Source organism: Pantherophis guttatus, chromosome 4 (genome assembly GCF_059756535.1).
Source record: "Pantherophis guttatus breed Tessera chromosome 4, ASM5975653v1, whole genome shotgun sequence".
Taxonomy (NCBI): domain Eukaryota; kingdom Metazoa; phylum Chordata; class Lepidosauria; order Squamata; family Colubridae; genus Pantherophis; species Pantherophis guttatus.
Window position 1 is genome coordinate 20,063,076 of NC_142066.1, and position 26,065 is coordinate 20,089,140.

General features: G+C 41.0%; 1 protein-coding gene across 1 annotated transcript; it reads right to left on the bottom strand.

Annotated features, from left to right (window-relative positions):
* Window positions 1-822: 822 nt before the first annotated feature.
* LOC132711604 (vomeronasal type-2 receptor 26-like) lies at window positions 823-25,855 on the bottom strand. The gene is made up of 3 exons (XM_087893479.1): window positions 25,361-25,855; window positions 19,708-19,834; window positions 823-1,788 (listed from the first exon to the last, which is right to left on the bottom strand). The coding sequence occupies exons 1-3, from the start codon at window positions 25,853-25,855 to the stop codon at window positions 893-895; spliced, it is 1,518 nt and encodes a 505-aa protein (XP_087749605.1). The 3' UTR covers window positions 823-892.
* Window positions 25,856-26,065: the final 210 nt, after the last annotated feature.

Below are 26,065 nucleotides of genomic sequence, written 5' to 3' on the forward strand. Positions count from 1 at the left end.
CTCTAGGCAGCTTACAATCATGAAACAGAAGGAAAATGAAAAGATTGTAAACAGAATAGAAGTAAAATAATAAAACAATAAAATAAATAGTGGCAAAGGAACACAGGGTAATAATACATCAATTCACAGAGAAGGTTCTTCTTCTGGATTCCGATAATCAGAGTTCTTTGAACCACGAGATCCAAAATAGGCCCTCTCTGCTGTCACAAGGAGGACAAGCTTGTCTTAACAGGATGAGGCAGTTCTTCAAATAGCCTGGACCTATGCCATTATGGACTTTAACGGTCATAACAACACCTTGAACTGCAGTCAGAAGCACATTGGTAGCCAATGAAGTTTGTGGAACAGAGATGGATCACCCTAGAGGCCCCAAAGGTTACACTGCTGCTTCTGCACTATGCACCAGCTAAAGCTTTTGAGCAGTCCTCAACGGTAGCTTCATGTAAATGGAGTAGTCCAGATGAGAGATAACCAGGGCTTGAGTAACAAAGCACAGGGAGTCATGATTCAGGAAAAGTCACAACTGGTGCACAAACTGGAGTTGTGCAAAAGCTCCCGTACTTACACCTGCCATCTGGTCTTTGGGCTGGAGTTGTGACTTCAGGAGAACCCCCAGCTTGCAAACTGGGTTTGAATAGATAATGCAGAACTAAAGATGACAAACTCTCAGATCCTGGAGCTCCCTGTACCCAAAGCCCATCAGTTTTGCCAGGGTTATATAAGAAACATGCTATAAGGATTGCATTCAAAATGTCATGTTTCACAACTGCATATTTCTGGTTTAAAAAACCAAAGAATTACTTTTCAATCAGTCCTTCAAGATGGTGAGTAGCCCTTTAATGAGGCAAATGAGGATTCTGTCACAATTTAGAGAGGAGCAAGTAAATCAGTTTCATTTCTTTGTCAGCTGTTCCTTTCTGTTCAAATTAGGTCTCAGAATAATAATGTAACATTTGGGGGAAAAGATGCAACCCAGTAATCCAGCTGCAGAAGCCAAAATGGAAAAGATCTCCACAGCTACCATGTATTTTCCCTTGGTGCTCAGATAGGTGGGAACAAAGGATATCCAGACACTGCAAAAGACCAACATGCTGAAGGTGATAAATTTGGCTTCATTAAAGCTATCAGGTAACTTCCTAGCAAGGAAAGCTACTGAGAAGCTCACAGCAGTCAAGAATCCCAAGAAACCAAGAACAATATAAAACATAGTGGTTGAACCTTCTTTACATTCTAGGACAATTTCTTCAGCCATGGAGTGCATGTCAGAATCTGGGAATGGGGGGAAAATTGCCAACCACACTGCACAAATGGAGAATTGTGTCAAAGAGCATGAAAGAACTATAGCATTGGCCAGCCTTTTCCCCACCCATTTCCTCATTTTGGATCTGGGCTTGGTGGCCATGAAAGCAAGGACCACTATGATTGTTTTCCCCAATATACAAGAAAGAGCTACAGAGAAGATGATGCCAAAAGAAGTTTGTCGCATGAGACATTTCACCTGATCTGGTTGCCCAATGAAGAGCAAAGTGCAGAGGAAGGAGAGGAGGAGAGCAATGAGAAGAATGTAGGTGAGGTTCCGGTTGTTGGCTTTGACAATGGGGGTGTCCTGATGCTTAATGAAGATTCCCAGGACCATAACTGAGATGAAAGAAAAGAAGGAAGCAGTAGCTGTCAGGCTAATTCCCAGAGGCTCTTCATGAGACAAAAATGTGATGTGTTTTGGAATGCAAAGGTTGTGAGCTTTGTTTGGGTACTGATCTTCTGAACATGGGAAACAGTCATCTGCATCTGGAAAAGAAATTATTGCAGCCAAGTGTTTACTGTTATAGACATTACTGAATTGGTCATCATTTCAGAAAATTAACTTACTTCCTTCCTTCCTTCCTTCCTTCCTTCCTTCCTTCCTTCCTTCCTCCCTCCCTCCCTCCCTCCCTCCCTCCCTCCCTCCCTGATACATGAGGCCCTGGCAACCTTGAGATTTTTCTACGCTAACCCCTTTTGCAAGACATATTCAATTGGTCCACCTCCAGTGATTAATGGGTCCAGTGAGGTTCCAAAGTGAGTTGGGGAGTTGTTTCATAGGATCTGCTGCATGGACCTGCCAAAGCCCCCACTGTTACTGGAATAGTGAGGTAGCAGAGGGCTTGGATAGAATTTAATAGGGTCAGGCCCATGCAACTTTTTTCATCCCATTGAACCAGGCATTATCTGTGTTTGATGGAGGATTTGAAAGTGTTGAAAAGAATCAAGAGACAGCTAGAGCATTGCTGAGGAAAGATGAGGGATGAATCTGAACAATGACAAGTTAGAGTCACTATTAAGTGTGTGTCATTTCTCAAAAAGTTATTACTGGACACAAACAATTCATAATTTTTGTTCAGTTTCTCACCTGCCCTTTTTAGGGAAAGTGGTTGAGAAGAAAGTTGAGCTGCAGCTCCAGAAGATCCTTGATTAAATGAATTATCTGAATCTGTTTCAGTCAGGTTTCAGGCCTGGATATGGCCTGGATATGGGAAGGAAATGTTATTTGTCATTCTTTTGGATGATTTCTGGAGAATGGGATAGGGATAGTACATCCATCCTGGCTCTTCTTGATCATGGTATCTTTTTGAGCTGGCTTTGGGAATTGCAAGAGTAAAAAAACAATTCTGGTCTGGGTCACCTCCTCCCTCTTTGACCAGTTCCAAAGGGAGCAAGAGGTCCAGCCTGCAACACCAACTATGGGGTGCTCAGTGCTTTCTCTGTCTCTTTTTAGTATCTACATGAAGGTCTCAGTGACTTCATTTGTCATCAAAAATAAAGTGTATCATCAGCATGCTGAGGATACTCAAGTGAATATCTTCCTCTTGGGCAAAGTAAGTGATGCTGTGCATGTTCTTTCATAGCATTAGGATGTTGTGCGGGATTAGATGAAGAAAACAGGCTTCAACTGAACCCTAGTTATTTTGAGTGGCTATGAGATTGAAGGCTCCTCTATATCCAAGGTTGGCCATTTTTCTTCTGGATAGTATTGCACTGCCCCGGCAGACCTATTGTGTAATCTGGGGTTCTCCTGGACTCATGATTCCTGCTTGAGGATCAGGTGTCAGTCATGTTTAGAAAAGCCTTCACTGAACTTCATCTTATAAGCAATAGCACTTATATACCACTTCACAGTGCTTTGTGGCCCTGTCTAAGCAGTTTACAGGGTCAGCATATTCTGTATCCTTACTTTACCGACCTCAGAAGGATGGAAGTCTGGGTCAACCTTGAGCTGGTGAGAATTGAACTACCAAACTGCTGTCAGCAGTCAGCAGTATTAGCCTGAAATCCTGCGTTCTAACCACCGTGCCACCACAGCTCTTATGTACCAGTTGTGGCTTTTTCAGCTCTACTCTCTATCACTCATATCTTGGTCATCTCCCATATGGATTGTTGCAATGCAATCTATGTAGGGCTACTCTTTTTTTTTATTATTGCAAAAGTTTTACAATTACATTTTCACCCCTTTCCCCCCCCTCCACCCCCCCAAACTTCCCAACCTCCCTAACCCTCCCTAACCCTACCCTCCCCCCAGACTTCCCTATAATATACTCATAACTCGTAAAAAACAACACAAAAAAAACCCCTTAATATGACACTTAAGTATAAACTTGAACCCCTCCCTCCCCTATATAATTTTTCTTTTTACCTCATTACATTAAAATATTTCTAAAACATTATTTTCAAATAAAAGCTATTTGATACTTTCTAGTTTGATATTTCTTCTGAACATATTCTATCCATCTTTTCCATTCCCATTCATAAGTCTCTTGTGAGCAATCTTTTAAGTATGCTGAAATCTTCGCCATCTCTGCAAAACTGGCCATCTTCAAAGTCCACTCCTCAATAGTGGGCAAAGCTTCATTTTTCCAATATTTACCTATCAGCAATCTTGCTGCTGTTATCATATACAATATCAGTTTTGTTTCACCCGATGTAAAACCCTTAACTATACCCAATAAAAACACTTGTGGAGAGAATTGAATTTTTTTCTTCAAAACATTCTGCATGACCCACCAGATTTTTATCCAAAAAGCCTTAACTTTCCTACAGGTCCACCAAACATTATAATACGTAGCATCCAAACATTCACATCTCCAACATTTTGGCTGAACATTAGAGTACATACATGACAACTTTTTGGGGTCTAAATGCCATCTATAAAACATTTTATAAAAATTTTCCCTCAGGTTCTGCGACTGTGTAAATTTAACATTCTGAACCCAAATTTTTTCCCATGTTTCCAACATCACTGGTTCTTCAAAATTTTGTGCCCACTTAATCATACAATCTTTAACTAATTCGGTTTCTGAATCCCTTTCTAACAAAACATTATAAAGCCTTTTGATATGCATTGGACCTTTCTCTTTTATATGTCTAACCAATTCTTCTTCGTGCAACATAATACCAATTTTTTGGTCCTCTTTCCATCTCAATTGTAATTGATTATATTGTAACCATGTTAGATTAATCCCTTCGTCCAACAGTGTCTGCAATGTCTTCAGCTGCCATCTGCCCGCATCTGTAAAAAGAACCTCTTTGTATAAAAACCCCCCGAGTGACATTATATTTGTATTCCACAAAGTATGACCAAGATCCAGCCATAGCGGTATTTTATAATCCCATTTGAGTCGGTGCTTCTTCCAAACTCTCATCAAAGAGTCTCTAAGTATATGACTTTTAAATACTTTATCAACTTTGTCATCATAAAATAAGTAAGCATGCCATCCAAATTCGAGATCAAAACTTTCTGCATTCAATATTCCAGTCTTTTTCCTTCCAAACCAATCCCATGTTAAAGTTAAAGCTGCTGCATCATAATATAACTGTAGGTTTGGAAGTTTAAGACCTCCTCTTTCTGGAACATCTTGCATAATTTTCAATTTCACTCTCGGCTTTTTCTTGTTCCAGACAAACTTATTCACTCCAGTTTGCCAGACTTTCAATTGTTTATCACTTTTAAGCACAGGAATCATTTGAAACAAAAAAAGAAATCTTGGCAAAATGTTCATCTTAACTGCTGCTATTCTTCCAAGTAGAGACAGCTGCAGTTTTTTCCAAGTCTCCATGTCTTTCTGCACCTCTCGCCACAACACCTCATAGTTATTTTGAAACAATTTCATGTTTGATTCTGCAACCTGAACTCCTAGATATTTTACCTTAGGTACAGTCTCAAAACCTGCCCTCCTTTCTAGCTCATGTTTACGATCTTGTGTCATGTTTTTAACTATCATTTTAGTCTTTTTTGGATTCAGTCTAAAACCTGAAACTTTACCATAGTCTTGTATAATGTCCTTCATCAAGATTATTGATTCCATTGGTTGTGATAGGGTAACAACCAGATCATCTGCAAATGCCTTTATTCTATAATCCTCTTGCCTAATCGTTATACCTTTCAAGATATTAGAGTCCCGTATTGTATTTAGCAAGACTTCTAATGTTAGAATAAATAAAAGTGGGGACAGCGGACATCCCTGTCTTGTTCCTTTTTCAATTTTAAACTCTGTTGTCAAACTTCCATTAATAATGATCTGTGCCTTTTGCTCTTGGTAAATTGCTGAAATCGCCTGTATAAATTGATCCCCAAAATCCATCTTTTTTAAAGTCTTTAGTAGAAAATTCCAATCCACTCTATCAAAGGCCTTCTCTGCATCCAAAAAGACCAGCACTGCAGGAATCTGTTTATTCTTCTCAAGATATTCCAATAAATCTATTACTTGCCTTACATTATCCTTCATGTGTCTGCCCTCGATAAATCCCGCTTGATCATCATGAATCACCTTTTGGATTACTGGCATCAACCTGTTGGCTAATACTTTCGCATAGATTTTATAATCTGTATTCAAAAGAGATATTGGTCTATAGTTCTCTGGTTTTTTAGGACCGACTTGTTCTTTTGGTATCAAAGATATATAAGCAGTTGTCCATGATGGGGGTATTTTACCCCCTTGTTGAATATTACAAAATAAATCTCTGAGTTGTCCCAGCATTTCAGCTTGCAAAGTTTTATAATACACTGCGGTCAAACCATCCGTACCAGGAGCTTTGGCTGTTTTTAACTGTTTAATTGCTACTATTATCTCCTCCTCTGTTATAGGATAATTCATTCTTTCCTTTTGTTGATCAGTAATTTTTGTAACTCTTTTATCGTTTAAATATTTTTCTATAAGTCCATTCTGCACCTCCTCTTTGGCATATAGTTTGGTATAATAGTCCACAAAAGCTTCTTTAATTAATTTTTGTTGAAAGATTTTTTTCCCTCCAATATCAATACTATCAATAGTCCGTATACTTTGTTTTTTCCTCAATGTGTAAGCCAACCATCTGCCTGGTTTATTAGCGTTACAAAATGTATTATGCTTCGCATATTGTAAGTTTGTTGCAACTTGTTCCGCCATAAGCATTTGAAATTGATCTTTCAAAAGTTTTATAGCACTACATATTCTTTCATCTGTTGGATTTTTAATAAGTAACTGTTCTTTATTCTTTATGTCTATTTCCAATTCAGATCTTTTCTTTTGTCGAAACAGTCTATGTTTAGAGTTCATGTAAATAAGTACCCCTCTCATATAAGCTTTACTTGCATCCCACACAATTTCAATAGGGGTACCTTTATTCAAATTTATTTCAAAAAATTCTTTCAAATGCTTTTTAAGTTCTGTTATATTTTTTTCGTATCTAAATAAATTCTCATTTAATCTCCAAGAACGTCTCTCAACCTTATCCATCTCAATTTCTATCCATACTGGGCTATGGTCAGTCAAAGTTCTTGGAAAAATCTTTGTTCTTTTTGTCTTGACAAGTAAGTCATCTGACAACAAAATGAAATCAATCCTAGAGAAGGATCTGTGTCTGTCAGAAAAAAAAGTGTAGTCCAATTCTTTTGGATTATGTATTCTCCAAACATCTTTTAGTTCCATATCTTCTTTCATATCAAAAAAGGTCTGTGGTAATCTGATCCTAGACTTTGCCAAACTCTTTTTTTCTAATTTGGAATCAATTACTCCATTACAGTCTCCCATAATTAAAATAGATCTGTAGTCCCATTGCAGTATTTTAGTATGTAACATCTTATAGAAATGGTCCTGTTGTTGATTGGGAGCATAAATTCCAATCAGAAGAATTTGGCCATTTGCTGTAAGCAATTCAATTGCTACAAACCTACCATCTTCATCTGCTTCTATAACTTTAGCTGTTAGCTTTTTATTTACATAAATAACCACACCATTCTTTTTTTGCGAAGTTGAAGATATAAAATGTGTTCCTAGTTTGGAGTTTATCAAATATTTTTGATCTTGAGTTGTGATATGCGTTTCTTGTAAACAAATTATATCATTATTAAATTGTTTCAAATATGTAAATAATTTCTTCCTTTTCTGTGCTGAATTCAACCCGTTAACATTCCAAGATAGACACTTAAACGTCATCTTCATCTTTCTGGAGCAAAGAGCAGAATAATCGAAGGTCATCCGAAAGCTTCGATCTCGCTCCCCCCATGGCTCCAGTCTCTTGTGCAGTACTCTTAACTGCCTCCTTGTCTTGTCTTTCCTGTTGTTGTTGTTGCTTTTGTTTAAGTAACTTAGATTGAGCTCGAGTTATACGTTGATCCTTAACTTCAATCATCCGAACCGGGTCCAAGATTGGAGAAGATTCCAGCAAAGGCTCATCCAGAAAACCTCCTTCTGCGCCTTGCATTTCCTCTAATTCCTGCTTAGACTGTTCTTGTTCTCGTTGAGGTTGCTTCTCTTCACTCTCCTTAATCTCCAAAACTGTAGATGTACGTGGAGATGGTGTTCTTTCCTTAAGAATAGTAGTGTAAAAGTGCTGTGCCTTCTCCACAGTATTCAAACGATATCTTTCTCCCTTATATCTGAAAATTATACCAACTGGGGCGTCCCACCGAAATGGTATCTGTAAATTTTGCAATTCCTTAACAAGAAAGCCAAATTCTTTTCTAGTTTTCAGCATTTTAGGAGGTAATTCTTTATAAATTCCAATTCGTGAGCCCCCCACTTGCACAGAAGTGTAAAAGGATTTTTGCAGGATGTCGTTTCTTATTTCTCTATCTGTAAAATATATGACCACATCTCTAGGCAATTGTCTTTGTCTGGCCACCCAAGAATTCACTCTGTAAATTTTGTCTATTTTGTGAAAAACCACATCAGGATTAACTTGTAGAATCTTGGCCAGGGCCTCAGAACAAACTTGTCTCAAATCCTGTCTTTCCTCCTCTCGAATTCCTCGAAGCCGTATGGCAAACTCCATTGCCCTGAATTGTACCATGACAATCTCATTTTCAACTCTTTGCATTTTATTGTCAACATCAGCAATTTTATAATCATTGTCTTTCATCTTAACATTAACTTCTGATTTAAGTTCTTCAACTTTAGAATCAACTTTCACAATAAATTCTGCCAGGCCAGACGCCACTTCTGATATTTTTTTGGTCACCTTGTTTTGATTCTGTTTCACCATATCTTTAACTTCATTAATTTCCTGCATAAATTCCTGATGTGATTTTTGAAGTTTATCATCTATCTCCTGTTGAGATTTTTGAAATTTATCATCCAAAGTTTTAGAAATAAATTCTTTTAAATCTCCCACATCAAAATCTTTTTTCTGAGTCTGTATCTGTTGTACTGGGGGAGGCTGTGCTTTATGTGTGGGAGATCCACCTCCTGTTGCCTTCGCTTCCTGCTTCTTTGAGGCCATCCTGCCACGTAGGCTGGTTTTACTAAAAAAGGAAATTCTTCTTCCTCTCCCACCTCCACAAAGACTTCTGAAACAGTCCCCCAGATTTAATCAAATAAAAACCAAGTAAAGCAAAGTCCAGTATTAAAAAGGGAGAAATTTCTCTGTTATTCTCTTGTTACAAACGAAGCAACTTTGTAGCAACTTAGTAACTTTGTAACAAAGCAAGATAACTTCACCAATCCACACTTGCTGGCTCGTTAACGCTAATGCTGGGCGCCATATTTTTTCAAGTCACTTTCACTCATTCGCATTTTTTCTTAAATTGAAAAGTCAACAAAGCGCTAATACTTGCGATTCCAAGTTTCAGGGTTCAAGTGTATATCCGCTGCTTGTTAAAGTTGGTTCCTTTCGCTTTAAATGTTTACTGCAGCCGGCTTGTTCTGCAGAAGCAGAATCGTCCCACGCCGCCCGGAGTCTCAGCAGGTTGGGAGGGAGCCGCGCCTGTTTCCTCCCCAGAAGCGATTCCCTGGGGGGTTACAGGGGCTCGACCTGTGCCCTGCTATCTCTCCTCCAACAATCCTCAGGATTTTGAAGTTTTCGAGCCGCTTCTCGATCGCGAAGCGGCTCTACAGGCGGCGGGGCTGGCGGAGCTTCAAAAGGCACCGCCGCCGCCGAAGGCTAGCAAACCGGAAGGGCTACTCTTGAAGAGGCTGTAGCTGATATAGAATGCAGCATTACAAACAATATTGGGCACTCCTAGTGTTCAACATATAATACCTCTGCTATATAAACTTCAATTTTTCTCAGTTATGTCTGGGTCCAATTCAAGGCATTTTAAAAGGTAAAGGTTCCCCTTGCACATATGTGCTAGTTGTTCCCAACTCTAGGGGATGGTGCTCATCCCTGTTTCAAAACCAAAGAGCCACCACTGTCCGAAGACGTCTCCATGGTCATGTGGCTGGCATGACTAAATGCCAAAGGTGCACAGAACGCTGTTACCTTCCCACCAAAGGTGGTCCCTATTTTTCTACTTGCATTTTTTATGTGCTTTTGAACTGCTAGGTTGGCAGAAGCCAGTACAAGTAATGGGAACTCACCCCGTTATGCAGCACCAGGGATTTGAACCGCTGAATTGCCGACCTTTGGATTGACAAGCTCAGCGTCTTAGCCACTGAGCTATGTCTCCTCAAGGCATTTGCTAATACTTGAAAGCCCTTTCTCAGATTACTTTAGGAATCATAATCTCCACTATATGATCCTATCCCACCTAATCAGACAGAGATGGTATATGGCAGACTCTATCATTTAATGAATTTTGGCTGGCAGGTTACAGGAAGACAACCTTGTCAGTGTTTCTTGCAAAAATCAAATCCAGAAGCACACACAGATAAACTGATTCAGCAACTTCTTTATATTCATAATAACATATAAAGTATTTACAATACCAATAGTTGATTCTTCAGCAGACATGTTCACACACAAAGTATGGCAGAGAGACTTAACACAAACTGGTTTCAATTTCTCTGTACAGAATCAGTTCTGTTTCAGCTCCCATTGGCTGACTTAGTTGCTATGCCTATTCATTGGCTGACCTTGTTACCATGCCTTTCCAGTTATGAATATTCTAACAAGCCTTTCTGCTGTTGCTCCTGCTGTGTGGAACACCAGACCCTCAGATTTGAGGCTGGTCCTTGTTCTTCATCAGCATGGAAGTTGAAGACTGATATGCAACCCTGGGTGTCATGAGGGCATTCTTTTCACCTGATTATTTTAACTTTTAATGCTGCAACCCTACATTTAAATTTTATTTTTAACTTTATTCTTACTTATACCTTTATACTATGATTTGCTTTTATGTATATAGTCTAGTGAAAAGAAGAACCAGGGGTGACATGATAGCAATCTTCCAATATCTCAGGGGTTGCCACAAGGAAGAGGTGGTCAATTTATTCTCCAAAGCACCTGAGGGCAGGACAAGAAGCAATGGGTGGAAACTAATCAAGGAGAGAAACAACCTAGAGCTAAGGAGAAATTTCCTGACAGGGATAACAATTAATCCAGTAGGTGCTTCAATATTGGAGGTTTTTTAGAAGATAATCAGTTGTCTGAAAAGATATAGGGTTTCCTGCTTGAGCAGGGAGTTGGACTGGAAGACCTCTAAGGTCCCTTCAAACTTATACTAAAATATTTATTTATGTATTTACTTACTTATTAAATTTATATTGCCGCCTATTGGCACATGGCGTCTCAAGGCAGCTTACAAGAATATAAAAACCTTATATAAAAACAATAAAGTAATAAAAGAGAAAATTATATAATACATTCATAAAATAATATAATAAAATAACCCCCACCACCCCACCCCCACCCCCGGTGATAATATATCACACAAACCATTTAATGGGCTCCATCCTGCTCTGGGTTCCCCAGGCCCACTAGCAGAACCACTCTTCCCGAAGAGTGTTACAGTGGGGGGGGGGCATTCTAATCTCTGGGGGAATGATGTTCCAGAGGGAGGGGGCCACCAAGGAGAAGGCCTTTCTTCTGGGTTCTAACAGGTGTATCTCCCTAGGGTGTGGGACCCACAACATTCCTATCCTCCCTGCTCTGGTGGGTTGGATAGATGTGACTGGCAAGAGATGGTCCCTCAGATAATTTGGTCCCAAGCCATTAAAGGCTTTAAAGGTGACAGCCAGTACCTTGAATTGCACATGGAAGCAAATTGGCAACTAATGCAGTTCCTGCAGGAGAGGTGATACATGTGCAGACTGAGGTCTGCACAAAACCATGCAGGATGCTGCATTTTGCACCAACTGGAGCTTCTTGATGCTCTTCAAGGGCAGCCTCATGTAGCGCACATTGCAATAGTCAAGACAGGAAGTGACTAGGGCATGAGTGACAGTGAGTAGGGATTGTTGGTCCAGGAAAAGGCATAATTAGTGCACAACCCGTAGTTGCTCAAAGGCCCTCCTGACTACGACTGCCACCTGCTCTTCAAGCAGGAGTCGCAAGTCCAAGAGAACCTCCAGTTTATGCACAGGGTCTGTTTGGGGTGGTGGCTCCCCATCCAAGACCAAAAGTGGAAATTCTCCCTGGGCCAAAGAACCCCAAACCCAGAGCCACTCAATATTGCAAGGATTTAATTTCAACCCGTTGCTTCCCAACCAGCCCCTAACAGCCTGGAGGTACTGTCAGAGGGAGGACATAGTATCACTTCACTCACCACAGACTGAGACATACAGCTGCGTATCATCAGCATATTGATGATACCTCAGTCCGTGGTGATGGATGATCTCACTCAGTAGCTTCATATAAATGTTGAAGGAGCAGCTTTCTGTGATCTCTCTCTCTCTCTCTCACATACACACACACCATTTTTACAAATGTGGAGGAGATTCTAACACAGGAAGGAGCAATTTCCCCGGATCCATGGATTACCAAAAAAACCAAATGGAGGAAGCGAAGAAAGAGAGGTAAAAGGGCGGGAATTCTGAACAGATTAAGGAATAGTAGAAATAAAACTCCTCTGCCTTTAATTTTCCTAACCAACGTATATTCACTTGCTAATAAGATGGATGAAATACTCCTTTTAAACAGATACAATTCTGACTTTTACAATTCAGCAGCCCTATGCTTCTCTGAAACCTGGTTAAATGAATCAAATGAATCAATTGAAGATACTATTCACCTCGTGAATTTTCCTCATTTCTTCTAATTGTTGTTTATGTCCCACCACAAGCCTGTGTAAACAAGGCATTACGAACTCTAGCTGACCAAATTATGGAGGCTGAAGTCAAATACCCCGATTCATTGGCCATTAATTTGGGAGATCTAAATAAGGCAAAATTACGGAAAGAGCTACCAAAATACTTTCAGCATGTTAATTGTCCCACTAGGGGCAAGAATACTTTAGATCATTGCTAAACAACATTAAAAGATGCTTATCAATCCTTACCACGAGCAGCTATGGGACACTGATCATTACATGATTCACTTTGTACCTGCTTACAAGCAAAGACTTAAAACCACAAAACCAACAATTAAATCAGTGAAGACCTGGACAGAGGAGGCAAAGATAAAACTACAGGCCTGCCTTGACTGCACTGATTGGAATGTTTTTGAAAGTACCTCTGCAGACTTAGATGAACTCACAGAGACTGTAATATCATATGTCAGCTTCTGTGAAGACCTATGTGTACCCATTAGGGACTTGCGAATATACAGTAATAACAAACCTTGGTTCACAGCTAAACTTAAGCAGCTACGTCATTCCAAAAAGGAAGCCTACAGAAAAGGTGATAAAATGCTGTACAATCAGGCCAGAAGTGTATTAATAAGGGAGATCAGAGCATCAAAAAGAAGCTACTCTGAAAAGCTAAATAATCAGTTCTCAACAAATGAACCAGCAAATATGTGGAAAACTCTTAAAAATATCACTGGCTATAACAAACCTCCTTCCCAGGCTGAAGGATATCAACAACTGGCAGATGACCTGAATGTGTTTTACTACAGGTTTGAAAGGAAACTACAGCCACCTATCTCCACAACCCCCATCTCAGACACACCAACAACAGCCAATCCTTCTACAATTGACCCCATCCCCTAGTGATCACAGAAAAGGAAGTGCAAGACCTATTTCACAGACAAAAGCCAGGAAAAGCTCCAGGCCCAGACAAAATAACTCTTTCTTGCTTAAAAGTCTATGCTGAACAATTGGCCCCCATCTTCACCCACATCTTCAGTAAATTGCTAGAGATATGCTATGTTCCTTCTTGCTTCAAAAACTCTACTATCATCCCAGTGCCAAAGATGCTCACCATCAAGGAACTGAATTACTGCAGACCAGTTGCTCTAACATCTGTAGTCATGAAAACCTTTGAAAGGCTAGTGCTGTCCCACTTGAAAACCATCACGGATCCGCTGTTAGTCCCCTTGCAATTTGCATACCAAGCAAATAGATCAACAGATGATGCTGTTAATATGGCTCTACACTACATCCTACAACATCTTGAATCTCCAAAGACCTACGCAAGCGTCCTCTTTGTAGACTTTAGTTCAGCATTCAATACCATCATTCCAGACACCCTTCTAACTAAGCTAAACCAGCTACAGGTACCTGAACACACTTGTAAGTGGATCATAAGCTTCCTAACAAACAGGAAGCACCAGGTGAATCTAAGCAGAATCTGTGTGCTCTCCCCACTTCTCTTCTCTCTGTATACCAATGACTGCCTCTCTAACGATCCATCTGTTAAACTACTGAAGTTCACAGATGATACAACAGTGATCAGTCTCATTCAAGACAATAATGAATCCACATTCAGATGGGATACTAGCCTCGTGGTATGACCGGATCAACCTGGAACTGAACACACTCAAAATCGGAGAAATGTGGTAGACTTTAGGAGAAACCCTTCCATACTTCCACCTCTCACAATACTAGACAACACAGTATCAACAGTAGAGACCTTCAAATTTCTAGGTTCTACTGAAGTGGTTCGGGAATAACGAGAGGCACAACCAAGCAAGTGACAACAGCTCTTTAATTTACAGTGAGACTTCAGCAAAAACTCAGAGGCTGCAGTCCTCCTTATATACAATCCTGGAGGGACTGTCAGTCAATCAGAAACGTAGGCAGGTTTGAAACTCCCGCTCAAAAGTATCAATACATAACACCCCTCCCTTCCCAGAAGGCACTGACATTCAAAAATTTACATAAGTACACACAAAATCTCGCAGGTGCCCAGGGCGAGTTCTCGTCCTAGTTGACCTGCGCAGTTCAGTGTTTGGTGGGGCGTCGAGCTGGTCGGAGGGACTTTCTGTCTCTCCCGGCTCCGCCAATGGAACCTCCTGGATTTTGTCCGGGGCGTGGTTATCCCCGGTTGGGAGTGGCGACTCGCTGGGGCAGCGCTGGAACCAGGGCTTGTCAGCTAAGTATTCTCGCGAACCCGGGCTTGAGTTAGCTGTTTTGGGAAAGTTGTTATAGTTAGGCTCGGATATATCTAAATTTATGTTTGCTTCGCCGACTGCCCTTTTTCTTAGCTGGTCTATGTGGCGCTTCCAGAGTCTGTCTAGCCCTACGTCTACCGTATAGGATTTTGGGCCCGTTATGCCCACTATGGTTCCTGCAACCCATAGAGGTCCGCTGGCATAGTTACGAGCGAACACCGGGGACCCAACCTGAAACTGTCTTAGGCCGGAGGTCTCTCCCTTGAAGTTTTCGTGCGAATAGTTGGGATGAAGCCTATCTAACACACATCGGAGCTTCCTGCCCATGAGGAGCTCTGCTGGGCTTCTCCCTGTGGCTGTGCATGGTGTGGCATGCTGGACAGCTAAGAATTGATCTATCCTGGCCTGCCAGTCCCCATTGTCTAGTCTGGATAGGGCCTCTTTGGCCGTTCTTACAAAACGTTCGGCCAATCCGTTAGAAGCCGGGTGAAACGGGGTCGATAGGGCATGGCGGATGCCCAGTCCGGCCAAGTATCCCTCGAACAGGGTTGCTGTGAACTGAGGGCCGTTGTCAGATACTAGGGTATCCGGTAGGCCATGTGTGGCGAACAGCTTGAGAAGGGCCTTAATAACAGACTCAGCTGTGGTAGAGGGCATTAAAATGATCTCGAGCCATTTCGAAAAGGCATCTACTACAATTAAAAACGTTTACCCGTGGAAGGGGCCAGCAAAATCAATATGGATCCTCCCCCATGGCCCTTTTGGTTTCTCCCACTCTCGGATGGGCGCTACCGGGGGATCGGGGCGAGACTCCTGGCAGGGTCTGCACTTCCCCACCCACTCAGAGATAACTTGGTCCATGTTGGGCCACCAAACGTAACTGCGGGCTAAACTTTTCATTCTGACAATGCCCGGGTGCCCTTCGTGCAACAATTCCAAGACCCTCGTTCGCAGTTTTGTTGGCACTACCACCCGATCACCCCACAATAAACAACCCCCTTGCGTAAACAGTTCGTTCCATTTGTTTACAAAACCTTGATAGTCCCCCCCATCCACCTTGACCGGCCACCCTTTCAGCACCCACCCCATCACAGTGCGAATGATTGGGTCCCTGGCTGAGGCTTTAGCCACTTCGGCAGAGGAAATAGGTCCCAAAGTCAATGTGTCCAGTAGAAGGACGGAGGCCTCAGGTGTTGGATTGGTCAGTAAGTCAGGTAGGGGACAGCGGCTGAGGGCATCCGCGTGACCCAGGGTCCGTCCGGGTCGATGTACAAGTTGGTACGAATAGGCTGAAAGAAAAATAGCCCATCTAGTCAAGTGTGGGGACAGGGCAGCGGGGGTGGGCCTGTCGCCTGCCAAAAGTCCCAGCAAGGGCCGGTGATCAGTCACAAGTTCAAATTGCCGGCCAAAGAGATATTTGTGGAACTTTTTAACCCCCGCAATTGCAGCCAGAGCCTCTCTGTCCAATTGGCTATAGTTTCGCTCTGCGCTTGACAGGGTGCGAGAGTAAAACGCAATGGGCGCCTCTAGGCCGTTCGGCAGTCTATGGCCCAGGACGGCACCAACTCCTACGGGGGAGGCGTCACAAACCAATACAAGCGGTAGCACTGCGTTGTATTGGATTAGGAAACTGTCTTCTGATAGAAGTCTCTTAACTGCCTCAAAAGCGGCTGCTTGTGGTTTCCCCCAGACCCATGATACATTCTTCCCCAATAGTTTGTGTAGGGGATCTGCGATGGTAGCTTTGTCTTTTAGGAACATTGAGTAAAAATTGAGCAGTCCAAGGAAGGCTTGGAGCTCAGCTTTGGTCTTGGGGGCAGGTGTGCTCTTAATTGCTCTCACCTTGCTTTCGGTAGGGTGGATGCCTGTGCCATCCACCCTGTACCCCAAAAATTCAACGGATGGGACAGCGATCATACATTTATTTTTTTTTAGCCTTAGTCCCGCTTCCCTAAATCTAGAAAGGACGTTCCTTACTCTATCCCCTAACTGACGTTCGTCCTGAGCACTGACTAGAACGTCATCAAAATAGGGCACCACTCCGGGAAGCCCTTGCAGAAGGCGCTCCATGGTGCTTTGAAACAGGCCAGGTGCGACGCTCACCCCAAACTGGAGCCTGGTGCATTTGAATGCACCCCTATGAGTAACAATCGTTTGTGCCTCTGCCGTGGCATCATCGACTGGTAATTGTTGATAGGCCTGAGCCAGATCTAATTTGGCAAAAATTTTTCCGGGCCCCAGGGAGTGTAGTAGATGATGCACGATCGGCACCGGATAGGCGCTCGGCTGCAAAGCCTTGTTGATCGTGCACTTGTAGTCGGCGCAGATTCTAATTGAGCCGTCGGACTTAACTGGGGTCACTATAGGGGTTTCCCACTTTGCATGGTCGACGGGAACCAACACCCCTTGTTTAATCAGTTTGTCCAGTTCTGCATCGATCTTTGGTTTCAATGCGAAAGGCACCCGTCTGGCTTTGAGTCTTATTTGGGCTACGTTGGGGTCTAAGTTAAGGGAGATAGGGGTCCCCACATACTTGCCCAACATGTCCCCGAAAACATCCTGGAACTCGGTCAGGAGACTGTCTTTTAACGATGACTTGAGCATCTGGTGGACGCCAGTAAAACCCATGCCGAGGGCTCGGAACCACCCCATGCCGAGAAGGCTGGGAAGCTGCTTCGTGACGATGGTCAGTGGCAGGTCTCTTTCGTAGTCTCCGTAGGTGACTCGGAACGTGCCCACGCCTTCGAGGGGGACTCGGTTCCCCTGGTAGTCTAGGATGCGCAGTCTCTGTTTGGAGAGCTGATCCTTCCGGAACGACGGCAGGAGGGTCTTTAGGGTCGCCCAAGACATTATGGAGAGAGCCGATCCGGTGTCGATCTCCATTGAGCATGGCTTGCCGTTGATTTCGACCACCGTGCTGACCTTGTCCTTGATTTCCGCGCTGGCCTGGTCTATGTGAATGCTGCGGCCATCTCGAGGTTCAAATTCGCGCCGTTTTTTCACGCCGCCTTCTCTCGTTGGTTGTTTCTGGCGCGTTGATTCTGGTTGGCTGCGGCGCTCACGTGGTTGGTGTTTTCTGGGCAGAATGGCTCTACAGACTCGCGCCAAGTGCCCTTTTTTCTCGCAACGCCTGCAAATAGCCTCCCTATATTTGCAGGACAGTCTGTCATGGTGCCCTCCGCAGCTGGGACAGCTTCGCCGGGGGCTGCCAGTGTCCTTTCTCTGGTGCTCCATTCGGAAGACGTCTTCATCCGACTCGGACTCCGAGCTGGATCCAGCGTCTTCTCTGTGCACCGGGGCAGACTTGGGGTTGTCTTTGCTGGTCAGCGGACGCTGCAGCGTTTCTGCAGCTTTTGTGGAGGCTTCATGAGCCCTGGCCTCGTCTAGGGCTCCAGCCAGCGTTAAATCAGGCTTGGCGAGCAGGCGCCGTTGCAGCCTAATATCCCGGACACCACAGATGAGTTGCTCAAGCAACGCATCGTCCAAGTCTCTATAGTCGCAATGGGTTGCGGCTTTTCTCAGACTGGCCATGTATGCGCTGACCGGTTCTCCCTCTCGCTGTACGCGCTGTCTGAGTTGGTATCGTTGCACGAACTTGGAGGGCACGGGAGCGTAGTGAGCCCGGAGCGTGGCCATCAGGGTGTCCCAGGAAACGGTCTGGACCGGCGTTGGCTCGCACAGTGACTCTGCCATCTCGAACACGTCCGGTCCGCAGTGGCTTAGGAAGAGGGCCCTCTTCCGATTAGCGGAGAGCCCTTGCATGTCGCTAGCTTCGAGTGAGCATTCGAACCTCGTCAGGTACGAGACCCATTTTTCGCGGGTCGGATCAAAAGGCTTGGGCGGAACGTAGGCAGACATGTTCGGTATGCCTCCTGTAGTTCGCCTCGTCGCCTAGCTGAAGCTCGTGGTCTCACTGGTTCGCTTGTTGTGGCCTCAATCCCACCTTCGTCGCCAATGAAGTGGTTCGGGAATAACGAGAGGCACAACCAAGCAAGTGACAACAGCTCTTTAATTTACAGTGAGACTTCAGCAAAAACTCAGAGGCTGCAGTCCTCCTTATATACAATCCTGGAGGGACTGTCAGCCAATCAGAAACGTAGGCAGGTTTGAAACTCCCGCTCAAAAGTATCAATACATAACATCTACCATATTGCAAGATCTAAAATGGACAGCTAACATCAAAAACATTATCAAAAAAACACAAAAAGCACAAAAAGCTTTCTGCGCCAACTCAGAAAGCTCAAACTGCCCAAGGAGCTGCTGATACAGTTCTACAGAGGAATTATTGAGTCTGTCATCTGCACCTCTATAACTGTCTGGTTTGGCTGTGCAACCCAACAAGACAGACAGATATAATTAGAGGATAATTAGAACTGCAGAAAAAACAATTGCTACCAACCTGCCTTCCACTGAGGACCTGTATACTGCACGAGTCAAAAAGAGGGCTGTGAAATATTTACAGACCCCTCACATCCTGGACATAAACTGATTCAACTACCCTCAAAACAACGCTATAGAGCACTGCACACCAGAACAACTAGACACAAGAACAGTTTTTTCTTGAATGCCATCACTCTGTTAAACAAATAATTCCCTCGACACTGTCAAACTATTTACTAAGTCTCATCTTCTCATTGTTCTCACCACCCATCTCTTTCCACTTATGACTGTATGAGATCTCACCTTTACCATTTTTTTACATCTTTCTGAATTGTAATTCCCAAAATGATAATAAGTTCATTCCACCGAAACTTGAAATCTCTTCACTTTCATAGAAATCATAGGTGAACAGATTTATTTTTATGGTCTGGTTTGTCTTTCCCAGAGTAAAAAAAAAGATGGCATGATATTTGAATAGACTCCTAATTAATCAATATCTCTCCTGAATTATGGAGAGATGTAATCAACATCTCTTCTGATTTATGATAAATGAATTATGGACACATTTGTAAAGAGATAGTAAACTACTGTTTATAATTAAACAGTAATATAAGGCATTGCACAAAATACATAGCAATGAAATCTGTTCTTTAGATCTCTTACCTGTCTTGTTTGAAATTTTCCCTTCTGGACATTTAAGGCAATCATAGCAGCAAAAGGGCTTTCCTTCTATTTTTATTTTGCTGCAACCTGATAAGCATGGAGGATTGCAGATAGAAAAGGGCTGTACCTAATGGACATTAAGAAGGAAAATTGAGAAATTTTTACTTAACGTTTCAGGAATTATTTTGCATCTGAAGAATTGGATTTGACTAGTATTTAAGGCATACACAGTGGTACCTTGGAAGTCAGCTGCTTTGAAACTCATTGAATTCATCATTTGTTTGTTACTCAATGCACAAGCTGAAACTTGTTGATGTTGGCTACCTTGTGACTCACAACCTTATTCCTTATGAGAAAAAAATGTTGTTGTTTACTCATCATTTTTGGTACCTCCCAGTACACTCCCAGTACCTGCTTTACTCATTGCACCTCCCAGAACCAATTAACAATGACTACAGAGGTATGACTGTATTAACAAAATATTGTCAAACAGGCCAGAAACACACATTGGGAGAAGCAAGCAGCCTTAGTCATTTTACAAACAACACTTAAGATATGAGAATTGCAACTGTATTGCAAAACTATGATGTTGGGTAAATGTTTCCCAATTAAATAAGTACACAGGCTGGATGCTGGGTTGGCTTTGTTGTACGTGTCACTGCATTATGTGTTTGTCAGCTGAGCTTCCATCCTAAGACTTACAGTAGCCTGCCAGAGAACTTTATCACATCTCTGTAATAACAGAGATAAGACTGTCTTGTGATTTCTGAGCTACTGCACATGTCCAAGCTTAAGGAAAAAACTTCCTGATTTACTTTTTCCTTTGTCCATCTGTGTTATAAAACTGCCAGTACCAATGTAGTTAGTAAGTTTGTTTTATTTCTTTATAATAAATTGTTTCTTAGAATATATTTCGGGTTTTCTTTCTTTAAAGTATACAGCATGGAAAACAAGATCCATCCGTCTCTAATTAAGTGCAATTACCCCAGGGGAGTATCAAAGCTGATTTACGCTTTGACAGTACGAAGCATACTTACTTAGGTAACTATGTGACAGTGGTATAAGTGGTATAATTTAGGAAGTGCAACTATATTGGTTATTTTTTGTTATTTGTGTAATCAAGTAAGATGTCCTTTGCCAGAGTTGCTGAAACGACAAACAGAATCTTTTTGTTATTTGTGTAATCAAGTAAGATGTCCTTTGCCAGAGTTGCTGAAACGACAAACAGAATCTTCAGAAAGGATTCATTTCTAAAATGAAATTATGTCTTAATGGCTCCAAGGATCTTCTCTATTGTCTACTTGAAAGGATGTTTAATTGCTTCTTTGAAAGAACCATGGAATACTTTCATAACCAGAAGAGCCTTGTATTTAAAAATTTGAAGTTCATTCTAACTGGAAATCATTCTTGCACTATAACATTATAAAAGAATTTATATCACAATCAAAAGTCTATCTTTGAATTTTATGGAAAATTAGATTTCCAGTATTGATTCCATGTATTGCATTTATAGCTTTACTTGGTGAATTATATATTATGTTAACTAGTTTTTTCCAATTTAAAACTCCAAACAATTTTCAGACAGATATTTTACAATAATGTGATTCGTGGCATATTTATAAATAGTAGATATTTTATCCTTTGGCTGTCAAGCAGAATCTTCTTACCTTTTCTTTGTTATTTTACTTCTCTTACACTAGTTTTGCTTATTTATTTTTTTCTAAAAAAGTGATATGGTATCTGGGTTAGCCATCCAGTCATCACATCTTAATTAAATATTTCTAATGTGTTTGGAATGTAATTTTCTCTGAGGCCCATGGTAATTTCTTTTAGTATCGAATCTGCATCTACTGACCAAGTCAAAGCAGAACCCTGAAAGATGTATCTAGTCTCCCCTTCTGGAAATGCCTTAACCTTTGAGGCAGATTAAGTTGCAAACCATTCTATATTCAAATATGCTATGAAAATTCAACCATCATGAGTCACCATTTCAGAATCATTTATTTCTTCAGTTTTAACATAAATGAACCACTCAGTGAATATTGTATGTTCAAAGACAGAACACTTGTAGAAATATGTGTAAATAATGAATTACCATTTGAATATTCAGGGTCCAAAGAGCCTTTTCTGCCATGAGTCCCACCCTCTGGGACATTGTTCTCCTTGAGAGAAAATCCACTTACACTCTTAATACACACATAAAGAGTATCAAAACTTCACTCTGCTGATAGGCTTGGAGCCCCAATAGGGGTGTTCATGTTGGAGGTGGTTAGTAGAAGATGCTGCCTCTGCCCCTTTGTATACTGATTATCTAATTTTAGTTGATTTTTAATTTTTACTCTTTTGTATATTTGCTTTTATGATGTTCTCAGTCACCCAGAGTAGTCTGACGATGAGATGAGTGGCATGTAAATTTAATAAATAAATAAATTTGATTAGTTTAATTTAATTTAATTTAATATTTAAATTTATATACCGCCCTTCTCCCGAAGGACTCAGGGCAGTGAACAGCCAGAAGTAAAAAACATCAAATACAAAATTTAAAAACAATTTTAAAATATATTAAACAATTTGGCCCCACAGTTAAAATCCCCCATTTAAAAGTTCAAATTAAAATTACATAATTGGAGAGTTAGGCCAGCCCGACTTGATGAAATAAAAAAGTTTTGAGGGCCCGACGGAAAGTACGTAAATCTGGAATTGTCTTGGGGGAGCTCGTCAATACAAACATTTGGAAATTAGTGCAGAATATTGTTGAATATGGTGGGCCAGATAATCTTCTCCACAGAAATGTATCAGTGCAATTTTAAAGGCTGATACAGATCCCCATATTTTGTAGAAGCTACCACTGAGTAAGAGCTTAGATTATCTTATTCTTTTCAGTATATGTTTTTTTATACTGTAATAAAATGCCTGTAATTTTGAATATAATATCACATATTGAAGAATATTATTTTCAAATGATATATTTTAATCTTTTCGGAAAATATTTATAATTTTTCTTCTTTTTTTTTTTAAGGCTCAGCAAAATCAGGAGAATGAGGGAAAAGGCTGCATTCTCTTGTTATAGAATGACAATTGTCTTATTGACCCTAACAAATTCAGTTCAAGTCAGTTTTTATATTGGGTTTTTAATTTATTATTATTCAGCTCTTTTTCCCCTACAAAATTAAGCTAGAATGGTTTCATAAATGCAAAAAAGGGGGAAAAAAACACCCAGGATGGAAACACAACTTTGGTTAATTTATGCTTTACTGCTACATTGGTAGAGAAATAGAGACCTTTCATCTATTTACTGCATTTTTAAAAAATGTTGCAAACATGTTCAACAATCCTAACTCTGGGGATAAATGATAACTTCCTCAATGGCTTTAGTGTCTCTTTTTCTCACATGGAGATTCAGTGAACAAAAATCTTAGCATTGATGGAGTATTAGGGAGATGGTGGGGAAATGGAGAGCCTCTTGTACCCAGCAGCCCTTATAACTGCATTTACTGCATCATTATCTTCATTTAACAACCCCATCATCCCTTGCAGGGTGGAGTCTGGGCAACTGAATGAAGTATTAGCAGAGTGTTTACTAGCCAGATGCCCTTTCTGATGCCAATGTGGAGAGTTGTTCAGCAGATATATTCTCATTGTGCCTGGAGAGAGAAATATCTGCCTCTACTTAGGATCAAACTCACAGCCTCCTGACTGAGAGGCGAGAGCTCCACCTCTAGGCCACCACACTACTCCTAACTGCATTTACTGCATGATGCTAATCAAATGAAGCTGATTTCATAATAGGGGTGTTTGGTGTCTGGGTAGGAAATCTATTAACATATTTATATCTGTTACACAGGGGATGTCGCAGATTGCAATTTTTAGAAAGCTGAGTGTTACTAAAACGCACCACTTTACATGGTGTTGCTATTTGAGGTCCTGCTTCTAAAACTCCAACATTCCCAGACATCATGTAAACTCTGGGACAGAGTTTTTCCTTATATTTTTTAAATCCCCCATGATCGAAATCTCTCTTCTAATCAGTGCAAATGTTTTCCATTTGTTTTTCATTTTAGGGCAATCATGTTCACGAGTCACTCAGAAAAGAGTCATTGTATGCCTGTAATTCCTGAAAGAACTTTCTGAACATTGAAGCAATAACTATAAATAAAGTAAATTATTCACCATTGTTTGATATTGGTGCCAAACTACCTGGTTAAACATGGTGGGCCAGATGATCTCCTCTGCAGAAAGAGTAAGGAGGTTTTCAGGGGGAGTCACTGGAGCTATGTTTCCAATTTTGATTCGATGAAATGATTGGTTGGGGAAGGTGACCCAGTTGATAACATCAAATCCAGTTGCTAGTTCTCCTCTTTCATCAAAGGAAACCATATCTCCAGCATTGTTGTTAAAAGAAACAGCTTTCAGATACCAATGGAACTAAATGGAAACCATTAAAAAAATTATAACAATTGGAAGTAATGAGCAAGTATGAATGTAGGATCTTTCATAAATTAGGTGTTATCCTTTTAAAGCAGAGCAAACAGCAAACATAATATGAGGAATATTTATTGTTATGGGGATGTAACAAAAACTTGAATACCTGCAGGAATTTCCTTCTAAGGCAGAATTAGTCTCTCTCTCACTCTCTCTTCTTTCCTGGGACTAAATTGGCATTTACTTTCTCTTAACAGTCCTTCTAATGACTTATGCATCCTTTCTAAAAAGCATTTGGGTATTTAGAATTCCTTTAGTATTCCCATGCATCTTGGAAGTAATATTATCATCTATGTCAGTTGGACCAATAATGTTGACTCTTGCTGTTGCTCACAAGCTTTGATCTATGAAGAACCAACATAATTGTTGTGGTCTGTCTACTGATCACTCTTCAATGCCATTGTTTCTTTTTACCTTATGTATCTCATACACTTCTCTTCACTGTGGAATCAAAATGCAGGACCCCAAGCAAATAATCAAGATTCACTGCAATTCAATGCCCTTCCTTCCTTTCTTCCTCCCCCCTCCCTCCCTCCCTCCCTCCCTCCCTCCCTCTCATAATCTTCTCCTCACTGTGGAATCAAAATTCAGAATCCAAGCAAATAAGCAAAGATAATTAAAGTATTAATTCTTAACCTAGGACACTGAAAAAATTCCACCCAGAAACTATTGGAAGGAACTTCTGCAGAGAGCTTATATTTCAAAATGGAAGGCAAAATATGTGTGCATATCTATTCATAAGTAATTACATAATAGATCTCAAGTTACTTCCAGCTCTTCTGTTATTTAAAGAGAACAATTGTCTTACTTAGAAGAAGAATCTGCATCATAAGATTCAGAGGTTCCTAGTGGAATGTTTTGATAGAACTATCACAAACCACTGTGGGATACAGGGATACATTCCTTATATCCCATTAAACAATCCCATTCATTTGGAAAATGATTTACCCCACACTCCTTCTAAAACTTCTCTTGAATTAACATTTGACATTGCCACCTTCTCATTGTGCATTGTTGTACCCTGTGTTTAGTGTTATCTGGAATTATTATTTGAAGTTCTGACATATCACTTATGAGTTAGTTCAGCTTCAGAATGCTCTTATTAGCTATACAACTCTAAAATCCTAGCTGAACATTTATATAACTGTATTTTCATTCATGTCGTTTTTACCTGCCACGACTGTTGACTGAGTTCCCAAGCATTTCGTCTTTTTCTGCTCTTAGATGAAAGCATGGCTTGCAGAGCATGGGCCACTGCATAGACAGCATTGTAAATGCTATAACTTTGCCCAGTTATACTAGATTCAATCACAGATTCAGGAAGGGTCTCCAGTGACTCTTCACCAGTGCATTGATTGTCACTGTCCTCATCTAACCCAGCATTTGGGAAAGAACATTCAAATGCATTTTCCCAAAACACTCTTGTCAAACTGTCCTCTTCTTCTGAAGAAGGCTTTCTCATCTGAGTAAATTTCTTAAACCCTAATATTTCCTTTGAGGAAACTGCCAACGATAGGGCACCGTGGATGATATCCAGGCTTCTGTATCTTTGGAACGGGATTGATGTGAATTCCATCTGTGCTGGCATGACCCAAACTTTATCTTTTCTCTTCATTGGCATGTCTTCATATTCTGAAATGAATGGCAACATTCTAAGAGCAGCCATGTCCTCATTGTCACAATATATGATTATGACATTGACCGTACTTCTCATAATAGCCTTATACAGCAAAACAAAATCATTAAGTTGAATTTCAATATCTTTGGCAACAGATTCCATTGGCATTTCTTCCATGAAATCAAAGCAGATGCCTTTCTTAGAAAATATATGAAGTCTATTTTGTATCAACCTTTTCCCCTTTTCAGGGTTTGGGAG

Bases quoted from the DNA above. Each gene is read 5' to 3' on its own strand.
- LOC132711604 (XM_087893479.1), bottom strand. From the start codon at position 25,855: ATGGCTGCTCTTAGAATGTTGCCATTCATTTCAGAATATGAAGACATG. The intron at 19,835-25,360 runs GTAAAAACGACA...AATGTCCATTAG, and splicing joins TCAGTCAACAGTCGTGGCAG to GTACAGCCCTTTTCTATCTG. The intron at 1,789-19,707 runs GTAAGAGATCTA...TTTCTTTTCCAG, and splicing joins GAAAATTTCAAACAAGACAG to ATGCAGATGACTGTTTCCCA.